The sequence below is a fragment of the Carcharhinus amblyrhynchos genome, chromosome 19 (genome assembly GCF_965287045.1).
Source record: "Carcharhinus amblyrhynchos chromosome 19, sCarAmb.v2.hapA, whole genome shotgun sequence".
Lineage (NCBI taxonomy): Eukaryota > Metazoa > Chordata > Chondrichthyes > Carcharhiniformes > Carcharhinidae > Carcharhinus > Carcharhinus amblyrhynchos.
The window spans coordinates 38,277,603-38,298,192 of NC_137342.1; the positions used below are offsets into that span (position 1 = coordinate 38,277,603).

At 43.8% G+C, this 20,590-nt stretch overlaps 1 protein-coding gene across 1 annotated transcript in view; it reads left to right on the forward strand.

Annotated features, from left to right (window-relative positions):
• Positions 1-323: 323 nt before the first annotated feature.
• LOC145355623 (carboxypeptidase A1-like) overlaps positions 324-20,590 on the forward strand; it is a 38,750-nt gene continuing 18,483 nt past the window's right edge. Inside the window, exons 1-4 of the mRNA XM_080207867.1 lie at positions 324-523; positions 15,801-15,882; positions 19,037-19,135; positions 20,005-20,166. Coding sequence (XP_080063993.1) covers positions 324-523; positions 15,801-15,882; positions 19,037-19,135; positions 20,005-20,166 — 543 coding nt within the window. The remainder of the gene's footprint in view (positions 524-15,800; positions 15,883-19,036; positions 19,136-20,004; positions 20,167-20,590) is intronic.

Here is a 20,590-nt window from a genome sequence, read left to right on the forward strand (position 1 = left end):
GGCCAATGCACAGACAGTGACTCAAACTGGGAATCGAATCCGGGTCCCTGGCCCTGTGAGACAGCAATGGTACCCATTGTGCCACCGTGCCACCCAAATGAAATAGTTGCTCTGTCTCTACCCTATCGAATCCCATTGTTGCTTTAAACATCTCAATCAGATCACCTCCTCAACCTTCATAAGTGTTGCCCTCAGAGCTGTGATCAGCTCCGTTGCCACCGACTGGGGATCGGAGCCTGGCTCCTTCGAGCTGCACCTGTTTCAGGAGGGACACTGGACAGCTTTCTCTACCCCTGACTCGCTAAAACAGAGGCCCCTCTAAGATGACAATCGAATCTAAACTTTCGTACCTGACTGGGTTCCCATCTGCACACCAAAAAACAGAACGCAAAGAGGGACTAAAGAAAGAAAATCAGAAAAGAGTTCTTGCCTCAGAGAAAAATCAGCTGCTGTCTCCAGGATTGCTGTGGCCCAGCAATGTTCCTGTGCTGGGACTGAAGTATATCCTGTTCTCAGAAAAGCGGTGACATTGATCACAACTGTGGTCTGACAATTCCTTGCTTTTGTTCCCATGAATGTATTTATTTTGTGAGCAGTGGGGTGTAGTGACCGTAGCAGGGGGAATTGGAATAGGTGCAGTCGTGCATTGATGATTTATTTGAAGGCAACAGAATCCATGTGATCATCAAGGTGAGAATGGATGGTTGTTTCTTTCATGCCGGCTGTAATGAAGCAGATTCATTCAAAACACGGAAGTTATTTATTGATAAGAAAACTGTACACCAGTATATCATAGAATCATAGAATCCCTACAGTGCAGAAAGAGACCATTTGGCCTATCGAGTCTGCACCGACCACAATCCCACCCAGACCCTACCCTCTTATCCCTGCATATTTACCTGCTAATCCCTCTAACCTAAACATCCCAAGACACTTAGTGGCAATTTTAGCACGGCCAATCAACCTAACGCGCACATCTTTGGACTGTGGGAGGAAACCAGAGCAGTATAGAAGCCACCTGGCTGCTCTCGGTCTCTCCATCTCTTCTAACTAAGAGAGGACTTCACTCTCTGGGGTGATTACTCACTCTGCATCCCAATCAATTCCCTCCCCTGCCCCCCAAGCCAGCTGACCCTCTTCTGCTGTGTTGTCATAGAACATAAAATATGGAACATTACAGTGCAGTACAGGCCCTTCGGCCCTCGATGTTGCACCAACCTGTGAAACCAATCTAAGCCCATCTAACCTACACTATTCCAATATCATCCATATGTTTATCCAATGACCATTTAAATGCCCTTAATGTTGGCGAATCCGCTACTGTTGCAGGCAGGGCATTCCATGCTTTTATTACTTTGAGTAAAGAACCTACCTCTGACATCTGTCCTATATCTATCACCCCTCAATTTAAGGCTATGTCCCCTTGTGCTAGCCATTTCCATCCGAGGAAAAGGGTTCACACTGCCCACCCTATCTAATCCTCTGATCATCTTGTAAGCCTCTATTAAGTCACCTTTTAACCTTCTTCTCTTTAATGAAAACAGCCTCAAGTCCCTCAGCCTTTCTTTAAAGAGACAATCATTACAGCAGCCTCATCACCATCCGTACTTAACCATTGTTACTAAAAGATGCACTGTGTAATATCTACAAGATGCATTGCAGCAATTCACCAAAGATCCTTAGACAGCACCTTCCAACCCATAACCAAGGACAAGGGCAGCAGATGGATGGCAACACCACCACCTGCAAGTTCCCCTCCAAATCCTTCACTGTCCTGATTTGGAAATGTATTGCTGTTCCTTTGCAGTTGCTAGGTCAAGATCCTGCAATCCCCTCCCTAATAGCATTGTGGGTCAACCCACAGAACATAGACTGCAGTGATTCAAGAAGGCAGCTCACCACTATCTTCTTAAGGGCAACTAGGGATGGACACTAAATGCTGGCCAGCCAGCATTGCCCATGTCCCATGAATGAATTTTAAAAAATCAATTCTTGGTTTTTTGGCTAAGGTGAAGCATCAGATCAAACCCAAGATGCAATGCTTTTTCTTGGATCCTGTATTTCTCTTTTGTGGGGACCATGAATTGGATTCAATTTAAAGTGGCTTTTGGAGCAAGCAAGGAGATGGATTAAGGGTTTGCCTTGGAGGGAGTGCGGAGGAGGTTTAATAGGCTGATACCGGAGTTGAGGGGGTTGAGCTATGAGGAGAGGCTGAATAAACTAGGCTTGTACTCGTTAGAGTTTAGAAGAATGAGGGGAGATCTCATTGAGACATATAAGATGATGAATGGGATGGATAGGATAGAGGTGGAGAGGCTCTTCCCTCTCAGAAAGGACAGTAGGACTAGGGGGCACAGCCTCAAGATAAAGGGGGGGCGGTTTAGAACGGAGTTGAGGAGGAACTTCTTCACTCAAAGGGTGGTGAATCTCTGGAATTCTCTGCCCGTTGAGGTGGTGGAGGCTGCCTCGCTAAATATTTTTAAGACGCGGGTTGATGGGTTTTTGATAAGCGAGGGGATTAAGGGTTATGGGGAGAGGGCGGGAATGTGGAACTGAGACACAACAAATCAGCCATGATCTTATTGAATGGCGGGGCAGGCTCGAAGGGCTGGATGGCCTATGCCTGCTCCTATTTCTTATGTTCTTATGTTCTTGTCAACTCTGCTCATTGGCTTTGTAACTTTAAGAATTGTTGGGGACCAGATCATAAACTTCAATATATATTTTGAAGTTAGCCTAGACTCCAACTTTTTTGATTTTGGCATTAGTGCGAATATAAGGTGTTTCCCTCCAGGTATGATTCAATTGACCCACTAGGAAGCTTTTATTAAAACAAATTTTATTTTTTAACAACACTGATAAAATATAACAAAAAGAATTAGCATAGCTTTTTACCAATTGAAATGCTTAAACATGGCAAGGTATAGTTATTAGCAGTTGTCGGTATTTATTGTTCCAATGTAAGCAATATTCCCACAAACATACGTTCTTCTTTAGAATCAGCACAAAGAACAAAAATATTCCTGTGAGTGATATGTTTCCAGCTTTTTAACCCTCTGGACAGAAAAACCCGAAAAACCCCAGGAGAAAACAGTAAAATAACAACACTGCATTAGGCCAGATTAAAACAAACATTCCAGTAATTAGAATCAATTATGACTCTGCAGCATCAACATGTAGGCTGCTGGTTGTAGACAAAATAGCGCTGATAAATAGAACTGACTACTAAAAACAATCCTGCACAAGAAACATGACACAGATCTATTTCTTCATGTTACAATATCATCACAGAATGGATTATTATTTTTAATTGTATCATTATCAGTGCTGGGTAAAGATTGAAGGAACATACACGATTGTGCTAAACATAAGTTTCCTTGATCTTGCCAAGCAGTGAAAATCATGCTAAAGTCCTTCAAAGGGCTCATTTGCATTGCTGCACTTCTCAGACGTTTCCACGGTTTCTGCTGCCCCTGCGCTCGGTGTACGTTTGTACTCTCCCCATCCCCTGGAAAAATGGTTCAGCGGCTACCCTCAAACAATTCAAACAAGTATCCAGGAGGAGTTTGTGAGCAGCAACCTCGATCATCAATCACAAGTCTGAGACATTTTTTAAATTGTTCTGTCACATATTTTAATATCACTGAAAAGCAAGGTTTGCAGCAAGGTGTGTGAACAACAATCAGAAATGTCTGATGTTTTTTGGCCGATCACGGAAAAGTGAAGAAGCCAAAGTAAAAATATCCTGGCAAAAAGTGAGCAACTAATTGCTATAATTGAGGGCCGTAGAGAGAGAAAGGGGGAGATATAAGAGGAAAAACGACCAAGTGCAATGAAGGATAATGGTGACAAACTTGACCAGCTTGCTGGATAGACCAACTGGGGTGAGGAAGAAAAGCTTCTTTCAGAGGAATGTAACCAGATCTTCCATCTATCTCTTGCTTGGCTTAAGTTCCTGCTTTCCCTCAACATTTGTAGTTGAATGTTGTTTGCTTTTGAACCTTAATGTATTCGAATGCTTCTTCCTGTACAAATAATGGCTGCTGAGTTTCTTGTGACTGACATTCAGCACCAAGGTCATGAAGGGTCTTAATTTTAAAGAACAAAAAAGAACAAAAACAGCCCGGGAAACAGGCCCTTTGGCCCAACAAGCCCGCACCGCCATTTTAACATTACCAGTCCCCCCCTCCACCCATGACCCTTATCTATTGTTTATGGCATTCCACATTGAGGGAAACTAATTTAGGGACAATTTATTACCTCCAATCAACCTAATAGCACATCTTTGGGGTGTGGGAGGAAACCGGAGCACCCGGAGAAAACCCATGCAAGCGCGGGGAGAAAGCGCAAACTCCCACAAACACAGGCCCAAATCCATGTGTCTGCACAGCAAACAGTGATAGTCACTGAGCTGTCGTGTTGCCCAGCATCTGGTCCAGTTTAAGCACACACTAACGACATGAAGCACTAGGCTACTCTCGAACATTTAAGAGCAGCCCAAGTACGACCCATCACGTGTATGCCCCTTGTTGGACAACAAAGCGGACCGACTTAAAACCTGTGAATTAAAAGAGAAAAACATTATTATCATACCGCATCCTTTTACATGACCAGGGACGTCCCAATGCTAATGAACCTTATTTAAAACAATCTCCTATATCCTCCCATCTCCAACCCACTCATGCGCCTGTCTAAGTTACTCTTAAACAAATCCAGCATGCCTGCCTCCACCACTTTACTTGGCAGAGCATTCCATACCCCCACTACCCTCTGTGTGAAAAACCTTCTTCTAATATCCATGTTATACCTCTCCCCCCTCACCCTAAGCCCGTGGCCCCTTGTACTGTATGTCTCTAACATAGGAAATCTCTTTATAAATCTCAGTTATAAATTAGTTCCTGACACAGCATGCTAGATTTTCCCAGGTGAGGTGGGATAGGGAGACGGGACTTGTCCCACCAGGGAACAAGGGAAGTCGCCCATGTCGGCAGCCATTGCCATTGCAGCCACCATCTTAAAGAAACGAGATGATCTTCATCTTCAAAGTTTAAATTTTATTTGTTATTGTCATAAGTAGGCTTACATTAACACTGCGAAGAAGTTACTGTGAAAATCCCCTAATCACCGCACTCCTGTTCGGGTACACTGAGGGAGAAGTTAGCATGGCCAGCATGACTTTCAGACTGGAAGGAAATCAGAGCACTTCGAGGAAACCCATGCAGACACAGGGAGAAAGTGCAGACTCTGCACAAGCAGTGACCTAAGCCTGGAATCAAACCCGGTCCCTGGCGCTGTGAGGCAGCAGAGCTAACCATCTTCAAAGTGGCCAAGACAAATGGTGAGCTGGGGCCTGAGCTAGGATCAGAAAATATGCTGCTTCCTCACGTGAATGATTTCAGTGAAAAGCCAAATGGGCTACTTAGTGGCTGTACAATGAATGGGGATCTCCAGCAGCTTGTGTGGTGAGCAGATATTACAGCTACCTTAAAAATCTGGAAGAGATACTGCACTTACTGATAGGCTGTAGAGAAAGTGCCTTTGAGGAGAGGTTCATCAAATGCTGCAGTAGACAAAAGAGGATTCTCCATTTGCTGCAGGAGGTTATAACACAGAAGGCGCAAAAGGGAAGAGAAGAAATCTTTCGGCAGGGGTGAAGAAGAACCAAAGGCAACCCCTGAAAGAGAATGGGAGCAGGTGGCCAGGTAGTTCAATTTTCAGAGTCTGGCTCTGAGAACCCGGCAACACTGCTGTAAGAAGTTCATGACCCGACACGGGTAGTTGAGATCTGTAAACATACATTCACAGAACACCTCCTGCCTACCACATCATCAATCTCTCTGTTTAATGCACCCAACTTTATTACTCACTTATCAGCAATCAAGACTCATACCTGATATCCAAACACTCCACTTCATCCTCATACATCTTTCAATGATACCAGGCTGGTACCCACCTCTTGCTGCCTCCATATACCTCCAATCATTCAGCTATTTCAGGTATATCACCCAAACGCTTTCTAGCAAGGTCACTGACTTACTTTCTAGACAATGGTGTAGTGATAATGTCACCGGACTAGTCCAGACAAGGGTCCAAATCCAATGGAGCTGGTGGGATTTAAATTCAAGGAACAATCTGGAATTCAAAATCTAATCCCAGCAATGAAGACCATGAAACCATAGCTGATTGATGTAAAACTGTTATAAGATGTTGTGTTTAGTTTGCTAGATCTTAAAAATTCTGAATCTTGTTTAGTTTAACAATAAGTGTTCATTAATTGTTCATTGCTATAAACAAATATGCAGTATAAGGTCTAAGCTAGGAACTTTCTCCAAGCTTGACTCTACACACGTCTCTGTCCAGTTCAAGAATGCTCTCTAGACTCAGATCCTTTACATTCACAGTACTGTGTCCAGTCCCACATTAACCAGAGAGTTGTGGGGGTATGGAACGCGCTACCGAGTAGGGTGGTGGAGGCAGGAACGTTGGACTCGTTTAAGGTTCAGTTAGATAGACACATGAGTGAAACGAGGATGGAGGGTTATGGTAGGGGCTATTAAATAAGGTTAGAACCTCGGGAGACACCGGAAAAGCAGGCTTGTAAGATTAACGTTTTTGTCTTTTTATTCCGCAGGTGGAGGTCCACCTCGTGTCAAACGAGGGGCATGCACACGGTGGGTCGTGCGTGGGCTGCTCTTGGAAGTTCCGGGAGTGGCCTAGTACTTCGTGTTGGTGTGTGTGCTTGATCCTGGACCTGTAGACGGGTGCCGCAACAGCTTGGTGACTAGCACTGCTAGCTGTGCAGATACATGGATTTGGGCCTGTGTCTGTGGGAGTTTGCGCATTCTCCCTGTGGTTGCGTGGGTTTCCTCCGGGCGCTCCGGTTTCCTCCCACACCCCAAAGATGTGCTCTTAGGCTGATTGGTTTTACCAAATTGACACTATTCTCCCCTGAATCTGGCTAAGTTAGGGGTTCCATTCGTAGACATGCAGGGTAGAATAGGTGTAGGGTGATGCGGCGGCGCGGGCTCGTTGGGCCGAAAGGCCTGTTTTCCGTGCTGGGTTGTTCTTTGTTCTTTGTTCTAACCCTTTCTAAGCCAGACCCTTATACTATAAAAACACATCTGGTTTACTAGTGTCCTTTAGAGAAGGAAACCTGCTTCCCTGACTTAGTGGCCCACACATGACTTTTAATTGTGTGACAAACTACTCAGTTCAAGGATATTTAGAGATGGGCAACAAATGCTGCCCTCACCAGCAGCACTGACATCCATGAAACAATGAAATAACAGGAGGAAACTAAACGGAACTGGAAGGTGACAGGGGCGCCCCCAACATCTGAGCCCTCTGGGGGAAACTGCTCCACATCATAATGTTACAATGATGGAGGAAAACCCTAATTACGTATGGACATATTGAACTTTTCATAAGACCTGCAGTTTTTAAGGTGGACGTACAAGCCAAAGAGGGTTGAGGATATAAATTCAGTCACTGATTGAATTGATGGTGTGTGATACAAAGAGAAAGACAATGGAATCATGCCCTGTTTCCAGACAAGGATACATCAAAAGAACAAAAGTCACACAGAAACTAACTGTCACCACATTTGGAGACAATGGGAGCTGATTATCAGCTCAGCAGAAGTGCTTTCTTGTGGGAAATGTCCCAGAGCACTTCACGGATTTTTCCCATTTAGGAAAATACAAAGACTGGGATCAAATCCAGCTTGAAAACTTGGTTAGTGTTGACTAGCGCTGGCTATTGTCAGCATGTGATACAGAAGGATCACGCAGCAAACCCCTGTAAAAGCTTTGCAGCTAACTCTCTCTCTAATTGCTGAAGCAAGCTAGTCAACAAAGCTGCAGCTGAAAAAGAAACAGAAGCTTATCAACTAAACCATAGAACACTGGTACTTTGAAATTGAACAGTCACATACTGACATGTACGTTACTGGAATCGAGAATTACAACAGCCGCAACCATCTATTCCCCGGTCAAGTCAAAGACAGATTCATATTTTTTACATACATACTTTTAGACTCAATTCTCATTTCTAATCTGTGTGAATGTATGCCCATATGTGCTTTAACATTTTTTCTCACAGTTAGTAGCTAATCAATTCACTTTTTATTTAACTCAAGAAACCCTGTTTAAATTGGTACCTTTTAAAATCAAAAGATTGGGCAGGATAAAGTTATCTGTAAGGGAAAGGATTCTTTTAAAATTAATCTGGTTACAACCAACTGAGGGGACTGAATAAAGAAAAGAGCCAGTTCATCTCTCTTCACCTAGGGCATAACGAATTTTGTACAATCTTGCCGGGGGACCAGTCGTAACAATGAAGGTGGCTGTGACAAAAGCCATTGCACTTAACAGAGAGATTTCAGAACAATGGCATGTTTCTGCAAAATGCCCCTTTACAATTCCTGCCAACTCACTCTCATTGTGTTCTCCAGCATGATGTGAACATGAACCCCTGTTTTAGATCCCACTCCCTTTCCTCAATCTAAGGATTCCCTTTCTTTCAGAAGATTTCTTTCCAAGACTCCTGTCTATAACCAGTCACTGTAGCCTCATGAGAAAGGACGAGATTCTAAGGAAGAAGCACAATCAATTGATCTGAAAATCCCAGCCATGAGCTCAGATATTGGTACTGTTCATAGGATAGAGTGGGAATCTGCACAAGTGAACCTTCTGGCACTGGTAGGCTGCAACAAGACCTGGGAGCAAGAGAGTTCATAGAATTATAGAGTTATTTGAGAAGGAATCCATTCTGTCTATTGAGCCCAGGCTGGCTCTCTGTAAGGCAATTCAGTCAATTTCCTGCCACTGTTGGATTCCTGTTGTCCCACAAGTTTATTTCTCTCAAGTGTCCATCCAGTTTCATTTGGAAATCATTTATCATCTCCACCTCCACAACCCTCATCACTGACAAGCACTAACTAGACCCTTAAGTGAAATTTTGATTTCAAAAGAAGAGATCCTGGGGGTGGGATGCATTGGGTTGTGGGACAACAAATTGGTCCAGGACATTGTTCACAGGAAATCATTTCTGCAGAGATAATAATCAGCTCCCATTATCTCCACATGAGATGACAGTTAGTTTCTATGTGACTTTCGTGACTCCGATGTATCTCTGTCTGGAATTTTGCTTGGTGGCAGAACAAGATACTAGGACTGTTGATAAAATTTACAAGCTCATTTGTGTTTAAGTTTGTATGCCCACTCCCTGGAGGGGCAGGTCACAGATGAATTCAATTGCAGGGAAGTCAGATGAGGACTTTCATGGGGTGGCATACAGGAGAATGTGGATGCCGATGCTTGGTGCATTAGCAGGTCTGCCAAACTGTCTGTTGTCCCTACCAATGAGCATGAATGTGTCCAGATCCAACTTGTCAAAGGCCTTTGCCCAAGGCTTGGAGCCCATCCTTTCAGCACAGCAATGATTGTCAACTCCCTGACAACACTCTCGTGATGCAATGTCCAGTATCAGAGATCTTAGTTTCCACAGCATGCAGATGGAAAACCAGCCAAAATCTTATTGTGTTTGTGGAAGCTCAGGCTGAGATCAATGCTCATTCTGTGGGAGCTCAGATTGCTGCTCTGCAGAGTGGCCTCTGCATTCAGAGGGGTTTGCAAACTCTCACGGCAGCACAGCAAGCTGTCCTTTGGCAGATGAATAGTATTTTTGATGTGCTATCCTTGGGGAATGGCAGTGGCTCCATGGAACAGGAACCTGCTGGCCCTTTCTCAGGGTGACACCATTCGTGCTCCCACCACTTTCAATCCATAAGTCAGCAAAACTCTTCCAAAATCACACCACAGTCCTTCCAACGAAGGTCAAAATCAAGCCACACGGTGGCACAGTGGTTAGCACTGCTGCCTCACAGCGCCAGAGTTCCGTTACCGGCTTGGGTCACTGTCAGTGCGGAGTTTGCACGTGTCTCCCCATGTCTGCGTGGATTTCCTCTGGGTGCTCTGGTTTCCTCCCACAGTCCGAAAGACATGCAGGTTAGGTGGATTGGCTGTGCTAAGTTCTCCCTCAGTGTATCAAACAGGTGCTGGAGAGTGGTGACTGGGGGACTTTCACAGTAACTTCATTATAGTGTTAATGTACGCCTGCTTGTGACACTAATAAATATAAGAACATAAGAACATAAGAAATAGGAGCAGGAGTAGGCCATCTAGCCCTTCGAGCCTGCCCTGCCATTCAATAAGATCATGGCTGATCTGTCGTGGCTCAGTTCCACTTTCCCGCCCTCTCCCCATAACCCTTTATCCCCTCTCTTATCAAAAACCCATCAACCCACGTCTTAAAAATATTTAGCGAGGCAGCCTCCACCACTTCAACGGGCAGAGAATTCCAGAGATTCACCACCCTTTGAGTGAAGAAGTTCCTCCTCAACTCCGTTCTAAACCGCCCCCCCTTTATCTTGAGGCTGTGCCCCCTAGTCCTACTGTCCTTTCTGAGCGGGAAGAGTCTCTCCACCTCTATCCTATCCATCCCATTCATCATCTTATACGTCTCAATGAGATCTCCCCTTATTCTTCTAAACTCTAACGAGTACAAGCCTAGTTTATTCAGCCTCTCCTCATAGCTCAACCCCCTCAACTCCGGCATCAGCCTAATCAAGCCCTTTAGGTGATGTATGTTGTGAGTGGGTCCCTTCTGCAGCTGAGTGATGTCTTTCTTTATTTTACTTCCCCCTCGCTCTTTCCTCCTATTTTATCCCTCTTTTCCTTATCTTTTTCGCCCTTTGCTCCCCTTCCCCTTTTTTCTCAATTTTACCTCTCCCCCCTCACCCATCTTCGCTGTCACAGTTTACCCTCTGATTTCAGCTTCTCTGCTGTTTGGCCATTCATGGCTTGTATTCTCTCTATGGACTGCCTTTAGCAACCTTTCCCCTTGTTTTTGTGGCTATGACTCATCTTTCATTGCCTCATCCTACAGTATAAATATCTCCCATTTTCTATGCCTTTTAGCCTTGACAAAGGGTCATCTGTATTTGAAACGTCAGCTTTTTTCTCCTTACAGCTGCTGCCAGACTTGCTGTGATTTTCCAGCATTTTCTCTTTTGAGTTATTTAATAAGATATGGCTTTTACTAGACAAACTTCATCCAGATTCATGAACATGCATCAAACCTGCTGAAAATGCTGATTGACTTTGCAGTCCATTCACTCTGCGTTCTTCCAGCACATGTCCCACTAATGGTCTGTCAGTCAGGATGTGACCTGGTGAGTTGAGGCCACTGCTTTCATTCTTTGGAGCTTTCATCGACCCATTGCTGGCAGCAAATCAATGCTCAGTCTCACAGCCAGAAACCTGGAATAAAGGTGAGAGGAAGTTTGAGGGGGGCAGAGACTGGGAGTGGAGATGAAAGAACACTTGAGTGACGAAGTTGAGACCTGCATCTTGGTTTGTGGCCAGAGTTTGAATGGGAGAGGTGATTGTCACTGAGCTAGCCTCAGTCATGGTCAGTGCAGGGCCTTCAGTGACCAGAGAGACCAAAACGAATGAAAAGGTTTCACATCCTCAAAACAAAATGAAATATGACACGTCCCTGTAAAAATGCATCAAGAGCCTGAAAACCAGTGAATCTTAAGGGTGCTGAGGGAATTTGTCTGGGATAATACTTCTTCTGATCAGGTGCTGAGGCTGTACCAACTCCCACGTGTGATTGGCAGAACCTGGAGGTGGTTGGATTCTATTTATTATACTGTGGGAATGAAGCAGCAGGGAGATAAAACAACAAATAAGGAAAACATGTTAATTTACTTTAGCCAATAATTAATAAAGGTACTTGGAGTAAGATTGTAGTGGATAAGAAAGCTTTATAAAATGGTCAGTGAAAGGCAGCTCTTCCCGCTAACGCGTTTCCTGTTGAAAATGAGGGTGCTGCTAGTCCTTTGTGCCTTACTAGTGGCTGTTAACAGCCAGGAGACATTTATTGGGTGAGTAAATAAATATCCTCTTCCCTTTTGTGCAGACTGTGAGAATCCAATCAAAAGGTGCAGCAGTCCGGTCAAAATAGCAACATAAGAATGTCACATGGTGGAACCACAAAGAAGGTTGGGGTGGTGCCTTCTGTGATGCCATGTTCATTAAAACTAAGACTGTAAATTTTTCACAAAGGTAAGTAATCCCATCATTGGGACTGAATGTGGGAGCTGACCCCATGTGGCAGGCAGTGGGATGCTACGTAGCACGTTCCTGGTGCCAGCTGATTAAGCTGGCATTGCCAGGACCTCTGTCCTGCTGAGACCAATGATCCGTCTGTCAGAACTGCTGGCCAATCAGAAGGCCTGTAATGCGGCAGCTCAGCAGCGCCCCTCAATAGATGTGGTCACCTCCAAGGTGCAAGGAGAAGCTAGCCCCTTCATTCTGAGGGAGGTGAGGAAGTGGCCAATAATTGGTCAAATTAATGGGTTTAATTGGACTTCAATTCTGGGCAGCAGGCAGTATGGCACCACTGGTAATATCCCATAACACACTGGGAGGGCTGGTAAAATCCAAGCCTAATGTTGTCATTTGGGACGTATGAGGATTTTTTGTATCATCCACTCTGCAGATTAACTGGGGGATAGGAAAGGCCCTTTGTTTGAGTTTGATTGATGTTGAAAGTGAGATAGGGGATCTTAGCGCATTGGAAGTCAGTTCTAGCATCCACCATTTTCTATTCCAGAGAATGGAGCACAGTGTAAAACAGGCTGACAATTCGCCAAAAGTTCCCTTTGTGCTAGAGACATCGACCAATTTCAACCTCCTCACCATCCCAATATATAGCAATGGAAGCACATGCTGTCCCAATTGCTGTGAGCAGTGCTGAGGGGCAATAGTTAGAGCGATGCTGGGAAGCAGCTTTCCCACATCACCTGAGTCCGCAATATCCACTGCTGTGGGCAGGGCTGAGGGATAATAGTTCAGGCAGCGCTGGGAAGCAACCCTTCCACATTATCAGCCTCCTATTGGTTGATTGAAAGTGATAATGGTCTGTGATTGAACCCAATCGTTTGGCAATTGAGGGAGGAAACCCAGCTTGATGTATAGACTGGGAGTAACGGGCATTACACAAAAGAAAGTTTAAAACACTGGATCGCAGAATCGTTGCTTACAAGGGATGAACTTTGCTGCCTGCCACTTTCCCCTTCCTCCAACCCCTAGCAGATGCAGTATTCACGTCAAAAACAATGTGTTTATTGGCAATTCTGTTGTGCAATTAATTGAGTAAATTGAATTGAGTTTAATTCTCCAATGAATAGTTTCTGATCCCTTATGCAGCTTATATTGGAGATCTATGAATTTGGAAAGTGCCTGTGTGTGTGGGTTCACAATACCAGTTCTTCAATCCAGGTAGACAGGATTAAAGTCCCAACTTTCTGTTGACGCCATTAAAAACACAGTGACAAAATGTGAACAGTCAAACCAGGGAAAGGGAACCTGGAGCTAATTTACAAACTTACACTGATTTCTCTTTCTGCACCTGTTGCTATAATGGGTGGTCCCCCCTGACCCTGAGAGCTGGATTTGGAACTAAGGACACTGCACACTGTGGACACATAGTGATAGCTGCAGTATGATCATAGCTAGGGCTTTTATGGAGCTACACCAATAACAGATTTTGAATTATAATTGCTCTTACTAAGATGTCTCATTAACTCTCTCCAGTCCCCATGAGGTTTCAAGCTAAGGGAGGATCATGTTTTAAGTTTAACTTTATTTATTGTAGGCTAACATTAATACTGCAATGAAGTTACTGTGAAAATCCCCTAATCACCATACTCGGCGCCTGTGTACTGAGAGAGAATTTAGCACGGCCAATGTGCCTAACCAGAACATCTTTCAGATTGTGGGAGGAAACCGGAGCACCCAGAGGAAACATACGCAGGTGCGGGGAGGATATGCAGATTCCACGCAGACAGTCACCCAAGCCAAGAATTGAACCTAAGTCCTTGGTGCTGTGTGGCAGCAGTGCCAACCACTGTGCCACCATGCCACACAACATCAAAATGGAGGCTATTGAAGAAAGGGTAATCTTCACACACCCATCCTGACTATTGCCAGGTTTGACCTAGTCCTGGAGGTTTCAACATATGATCTCCCATCTTCAACCCTCCCCACACCCACAAAGCTGCCAATGGCTATCTGACATGTCCCATGTGTTTTGTACAGCCTTCCCAAGATCAGTCAGAAAGCTATCTGACTTCTCCAATATAGTAAACAAAACAGTTTAAAAAAATTGAAAAGCACAACTTTTGTATTTTCCTTTAGATTTTTCTCCTGGGTTTTGTTTGCAGATTCCAGGGTAATCCTGGACGACTTGGGGATGCAGAGAGGCTGAACTGAAAGCAAAGGAACTCTGCAAATTCAACAACAAAAACAATCAGAGTGACATTACACAGAGGGTGCAGTCACCGAGTGATAGCATCCACCATTTTCTATTCCAGAGAATGGAGTGCGGTGTAAAACAGGCTGAAAATTCGCCGAAGGTTCCCTTTGTGCTAGAGACATCAATTTCAACTTCCCAATACCACCAATGTATAGCAATAGAAGCACATGTCATTCTGACTGCTGTGGGCAGGGCTGAGGAGTAATAGTTCGGGCAGCGCTGGGAGGCAACCCTCCCACATCATCAGCTTCCTGTTGGTTGATTGAAAGTGATAATGGTCTGTGATTGAACCCAATCATTTGGCAATTGAGGGAGGAAACCCAGCTGGATGTATAGACTGGGAGTAACGGGCATTACACAAAAGAAATTTTAAAACACTGGATCGCAGAATCATTGCTTACAAGGGATAAACTTTGCTGCCTGCCATTTCCCCTTCCTCCAACCCCTAGCAGATGCAATATTCACGTCAAAAACAGTATTTTTTTGGCAATTCTGTTGTGCAATTAATTGAGTAAATTGAATTGAGTTTAATTCTCCAATGAATAGTTTCTGATCCCTAATGCAGCTTATATTGGAGATCTATGAATTTGGAAAGTGCCTGTGTGTGTGGGTTCACAATACCAGTTTTTCAATGCAGGTAGACAGAATTAAAGTCCCTGCTTTCTGTGACACCATTAAAAACACAGTGACAAAATGTGGTGGCTTAAGGCAGTCTTTAGTCAAAGTCACAACCCTCCATAACTGTGCTATGGTGTTCATTCATTAACTTTAATGGATGATTTTACGGGGCAGGCTCGAGGGGCTAGATGGCCTACTCCTGCTCCTATTTCTTATGATGGAAAGTTGGGGGCTGACAGTCAGATAATAAACACTCCCAGTGTGAGACAGCTATGGGTACACCATCCCCACCTGAAATTCAACCATCATATGAACACCTAATTCTTGTTTAAAATTGCCCTTTGGTCCTACTCACTCAGAGACACTGAAGATTGATTGAAATTGAGATATGTCATGTTGGTGATGCTCTGGGTGATGGAGAAAAGTGATAAGATCGTTGCATTGAGCCCATGCTTAACCTGATTCAAGAGAGGAGAATTCCTTTTCAACATCCTTTGCTATAAAAATACGTAAGGGGAAACGAATATTTTGAACTGATGGCAGAAATTGTTTAAACATTGAGTTAAATTGTATGGTTCTGTAACAAGAAGGGATTAAATAAGGGGGTCCTTTCACTGCGTGTGACGCAAGACAAACCTCAGGCTGCAGGTCATTGATGGAGAACTTTGCCTTGTAATTTTGGTACACAGCTATCAGGATCTATCACATCTGTCAGTTTGATATGTCTCATGCCCTGTGATTTTTAGATATTGCATGAAGAATTTCAATTCTCTTTTTTTCATTTCCACATCCCATAGTGACCAAGTTCTACGTATCACTGCCAGCAATGAAGAGCAGCTTGCCCTGGTGAGGTCTCTCCAAGAACAAGAGCATCTGAATGTAAGTTAGTATACTTGAATATAAATAAATGGAATTAAAAGAATGTAAATTCAAGGGTGCTTAGCACTGCTGCCTCACAGCACCAGGGACCTGGGTTGTCTCCTTTGGATGCTCCGGTTTCCTCCCACTGTCTATAGCTGTATAGGTTAGGTGGATTGGCCATGATAAATTGCCCCTTAGTGCCCAAAGATGTGCAGGTTAGGTGGATTGTACTGGGTAAATGCACCGGATTAAAGTTAGGGGAAAGTGGTATAATGATTCTGTGCTAGTGATATATCTTACGTTTGAGGGGGACTGATTTAGAATTTTTACAAAAGTCAGTTTGTTTGGAGGGACGGCACCAGATGTTGAAAAAGCAGGATAATAACTCATTTTAGCTGGGAGTATGTTACTTTATACTTTTTTTTTAGTTCTCCTGGGATTTCAGACTAGATTGACATGTCATGTGATATTAGGTTAATGGGAGGAGATAGGCTTGCAGCAGAAAAAACATTTTAACATTAGAACAAAAGAACATAAGAAATAGGAGCAGGAGTAGGCCGTCTAGCCCTTTGATCCTGCCCCGCCATTCAATAAGATCATGGCTGATCTGAAATGGCTCAGTTCCACTTTCCCGCTTTCTCTCCATAACCCTTAATTCCCTTGCCTACCAAAAACCTATCTACCCATGTCTTAAATATATTTAGTGAGGTAGCCTCCACCACTTCAACGGGCAGAGAATTCCAGAGATTCACCACCCTTTGAGTGAAGAAGTTCCTCCTTAACTCTGTTCTAAACTACCCCCCCCACTTATCTTGAGGCGTTGCCCTCTAGTCCTGCTGTCCTTTCTGAGCGGGAAGAATCTCTTTACCTCTACCCTATCCATCCCCTTCATTATCTTATGCGTCTCTATAAGATCCCCCCTCATCCTTCTAAACTCCAACGAGTACAGACCCAGTCTATTTAGTCTCTCTTCATAGTCCAATCCCCTCATCTCCAGTATCAGCCTAGTGAACCTCCTCTGCACTCCCTCCAAGGCCAAAATATCCTTGCACAAGTGCGGCGACCAAAACTGCACACAGTACTCCAGCTGCGGCCTCACCAGTACCCTGTACAGTTGCAGCAAGACCTCCCTGCTTTTATATTTTATCCCCCTCACTATAAAGGCCAGCATCCCATTTGCCTTCTTGATCACCTGCTGCAATTGCATCTTTAATCTGAAAAGAGCAGTTGGAGTCACATTAACTTCAGCAATCATTGTTGTGGTCTGTCCTGTGGTATTTGATGCTAGCTATAGATTTCTCACTAAATTAAAGATGCTTTCCATATCAGGCAATCTTTTATTACAGCTAGAAACATACAACTAATTACTGAACAGAAATCATTAATTAACATGTCATAGCAAATCCCTCAAACACACAGACTAAAGAAATCAGGGCAAGATCATCACACTCATCCCTTCTTCACAGCATCTTACACATAAGTTTAAACTTTATTTATTCATGTCACAAGTAGGCTTACATTAACACTGCAATGAAGTTATTGTGAAAATCCCCCAGTCACCACACCTGTTCAGGTACACTGAGGGAGAATGTAGCATGGCCACTGCACCTAACCAGCACTTCTTTCAGTCTGTGGGAGGAAACCAGAACATCCAGAGGAAACCCACACAGACACAGAGAGAACGTGCAGACTCCACACAGACAGTGGCCCAAGCCAGGAATCAAACCCGGGTCCCTGATGCTATGAGGCAGCAGTGCTAACCATTGTGCCAGCGATAATGCTTATCACCTGTTTTTAACAATGCAATTGTCTGAACAATATAGTAGTCAAAAGGTGCAATTGCTGATACATTGACAGTGATAGGCCATTTCACCCATGAAGTCTCTCCTTGAGTCACCTAGTCAAGTTTCACTCTTGTACTTGCTCCCTCATACGTATTGACAGATTTTTTGTGATTATTTTAAATTCGTCACTTTCTTTTATTGTCCCTCCAACCATTGGAAATAATCTGTCTCTGTTTGTCATATCTTAATTCCTAATAATCTTGGAGATGTTCTTCTGTTCACCCTGCCACCTTAGCTCTTAGCTCCAATAAAAAAAACCTCAACTTCTCCAGTTTCTCCTCATAGCTCTGACCCTTTGGCCTGATGACATCTGAGTGAATTTACACAGCATCTTTCCCATTACTTTTTATGGTCTTCCTGTAGTAAGCCCACACCTGCACTATATTGAACTAAAGGTGAAGTCACCATAGTCTCAGATGACTATAGACTGCTCGCTCCTTTGAGGCAGAGAGCAGACTGGTGGTGATTTAACCTGAGGCTCATCACACCTCGGGGGAGGGGAGGGGAAGGAATAGATCAAGAAGTTGGGGCCTTATCAATAATCTCAGCCCTATGACAATTCAACCTGTGCTACTGGCATCGCTTTGCATCACTAACCAGCTGTCCAACCAATATTGAATTGCAACCTAAGCAGAGAAAAAAGCTTGCATTTATTTATCACCTTTTGCAACCTTGGGCTGTTGCCAGTGAAGCACTGTGGAAAGTTAGAAACGAGGCAGCTAATTTGAACACAGAAAGCTCCCATGTCAGGCACAGCGATAACAGCCAGAAAACAATGTTTTAGTGATGTTGGTTGGGGGATAATTGCAGGGAAACAAACTTTTATGTCCATCTGAGAGGACAGGCGGAGTTTTGGTTCAACATCTCATGCAAAAGTACTGGGTATGTCAGCCTGGATTGTGCAATGTCTTGTAGGAGTTCAACATTACACATTGCTTTTATTCTCTGCTTCAGGTACAAAGCCACAGAAACATTCAGTTGCTTTTTATTGGTGCTTTCTGTTTTTGCCACAAATCCCTATCCTAACCATTAATTGTATATTTCTTATCATTAGGTTGATTTCTGGTTAGAACCAAGTAAGCCCTCACTGCCCATAGATGTCCAGGTCCCCAGAGAACATGTTCAATCAGTAAAAGCCTTCCTGGAGTACAATGGCGTTGGTTACTCCATCTTGATTGAAGATCTGCAGGTACTTTCCTTCCGCTGATCTCTTGGTGATTTATATCTTATATTGCATTGCCCCAAGCTGGGGCAGTGGCTCTGGAGTCTACACAACTGCCAGTTTATATTACAGCCAAACTGCTATTGACTGGATGTTAACCTTTCAGACATTGTTGGACGAAGAGAAGAAGGAAATGATACTTTCTCGACACAAGGAACGCAGCAGCCAAACATTCAACTATGCTTCTTACCACACATTGGAAGAGGTAAGATCAAGTTATGAATAAATATTCTGAAAACAATAGAACAGTCACAGTTAAAAATGGCAAACATTGGCCTTAGGGAAGTGATCATTCTGAGGGATTCACATCTCACTGCTGAACAGGATATAAAAGAAAAGATTCTAAGTGACAGATGATCATTTTCTCAGCCCAACGTTCTCAATGTTTCCTATTTCTCGCTATTAAACAACTATTTAAACAGAGCTGCTTTGATATTTCTTTCCTTTTTCCTCCTAAACTCCAAGTGTACATTGTTACACTTCAGTTGGACTAAGACTTGACCAGACCCTATGTGGAGTACTGCACTCAGTTTTGGGCACCACATATTAGAAAGGTCTTGGACAGGGTAAAGTACATATTCACCAAGATGATATTGAGGCTTATAGGGTTTAGTTAGAATGACAGGTTCCATAAACTTGACATATAATCTCCTGTGTATTGAAGACTGAAGCATGTTCTGGCCAAGGCATTTAAAATGTTATTGTGTAGATAAAGGTGAAACTATTTCCTCAGGTAGGGAAGACAAGAAGGGACATGATTTTAAAATTAAAGCTCATCAAGAATGGTGGAATTCTGGAATTTTCAGATGAGTCATGATCTAATTATTTGACAGGACCGGCTAAATGATTCCCATGTTCCCACTGTATCAGGCTTGATTGCCAATGAGGGTAAAATTGGCAGCAATGGAGTGAAATTGATTGTCTCTGAATCAATCAGCAGTGTCTGGTGTTACTTTCCATTTCAATCAATGTTGCACAATTTTATCTCCCTCCACCTCCCAGGATTATAACACAAGGGAATTGCATTATTCAAGCACAAAGTAAACTGACTGGAATTTCCACTTTCTTCTCCAGATCTACACTTGGATGGATACATTCGTAGCTTCAAGCTCAGGTCTGGTCAACAAGTTGCAGATTGGTACCACCTCTGAGAATCGCCCGATCTTCGTCCTCAGGGTGGGTATAAACTGGGAGCTGGGGTATCTCCACGTTGATCAGCCAAGCAACTTCCAAACTGTAAGAGGCTGTTCCAAGGAGTAGCATCATCTGACACCACCTGGGTGGTCATGATGGCACAGTGGTTAGCACTGCTGCCTTTCAGCACCAGAGACCTAAGTTTGATTCCTGGCTTGGGTCACTGTCTGTGTGGAGTTTGCACATTCTCCCTGTGTCTGTGTGGGTTTCCTCTGTTGCTCTTGTTTCCTCCCACACTCTAAAGATGTGCAGGTTAGGTGGTTTGGCCATGCTAAATTGCTCCTTAGTGTCAGGAGGACTGGCTATGATAAATGCATGGTGTTATGTGGATAGGGACTGGGTGGGATTGTGGTGGGTGCAGACTCAATGGACCAAGTGGCCTCCTTGTGCACTGTAGGATTCGATGATTCTATGAAATATAAATGTAATTAGCTTTGGTGAGAACATGCTGCCATGATTAAAGTAG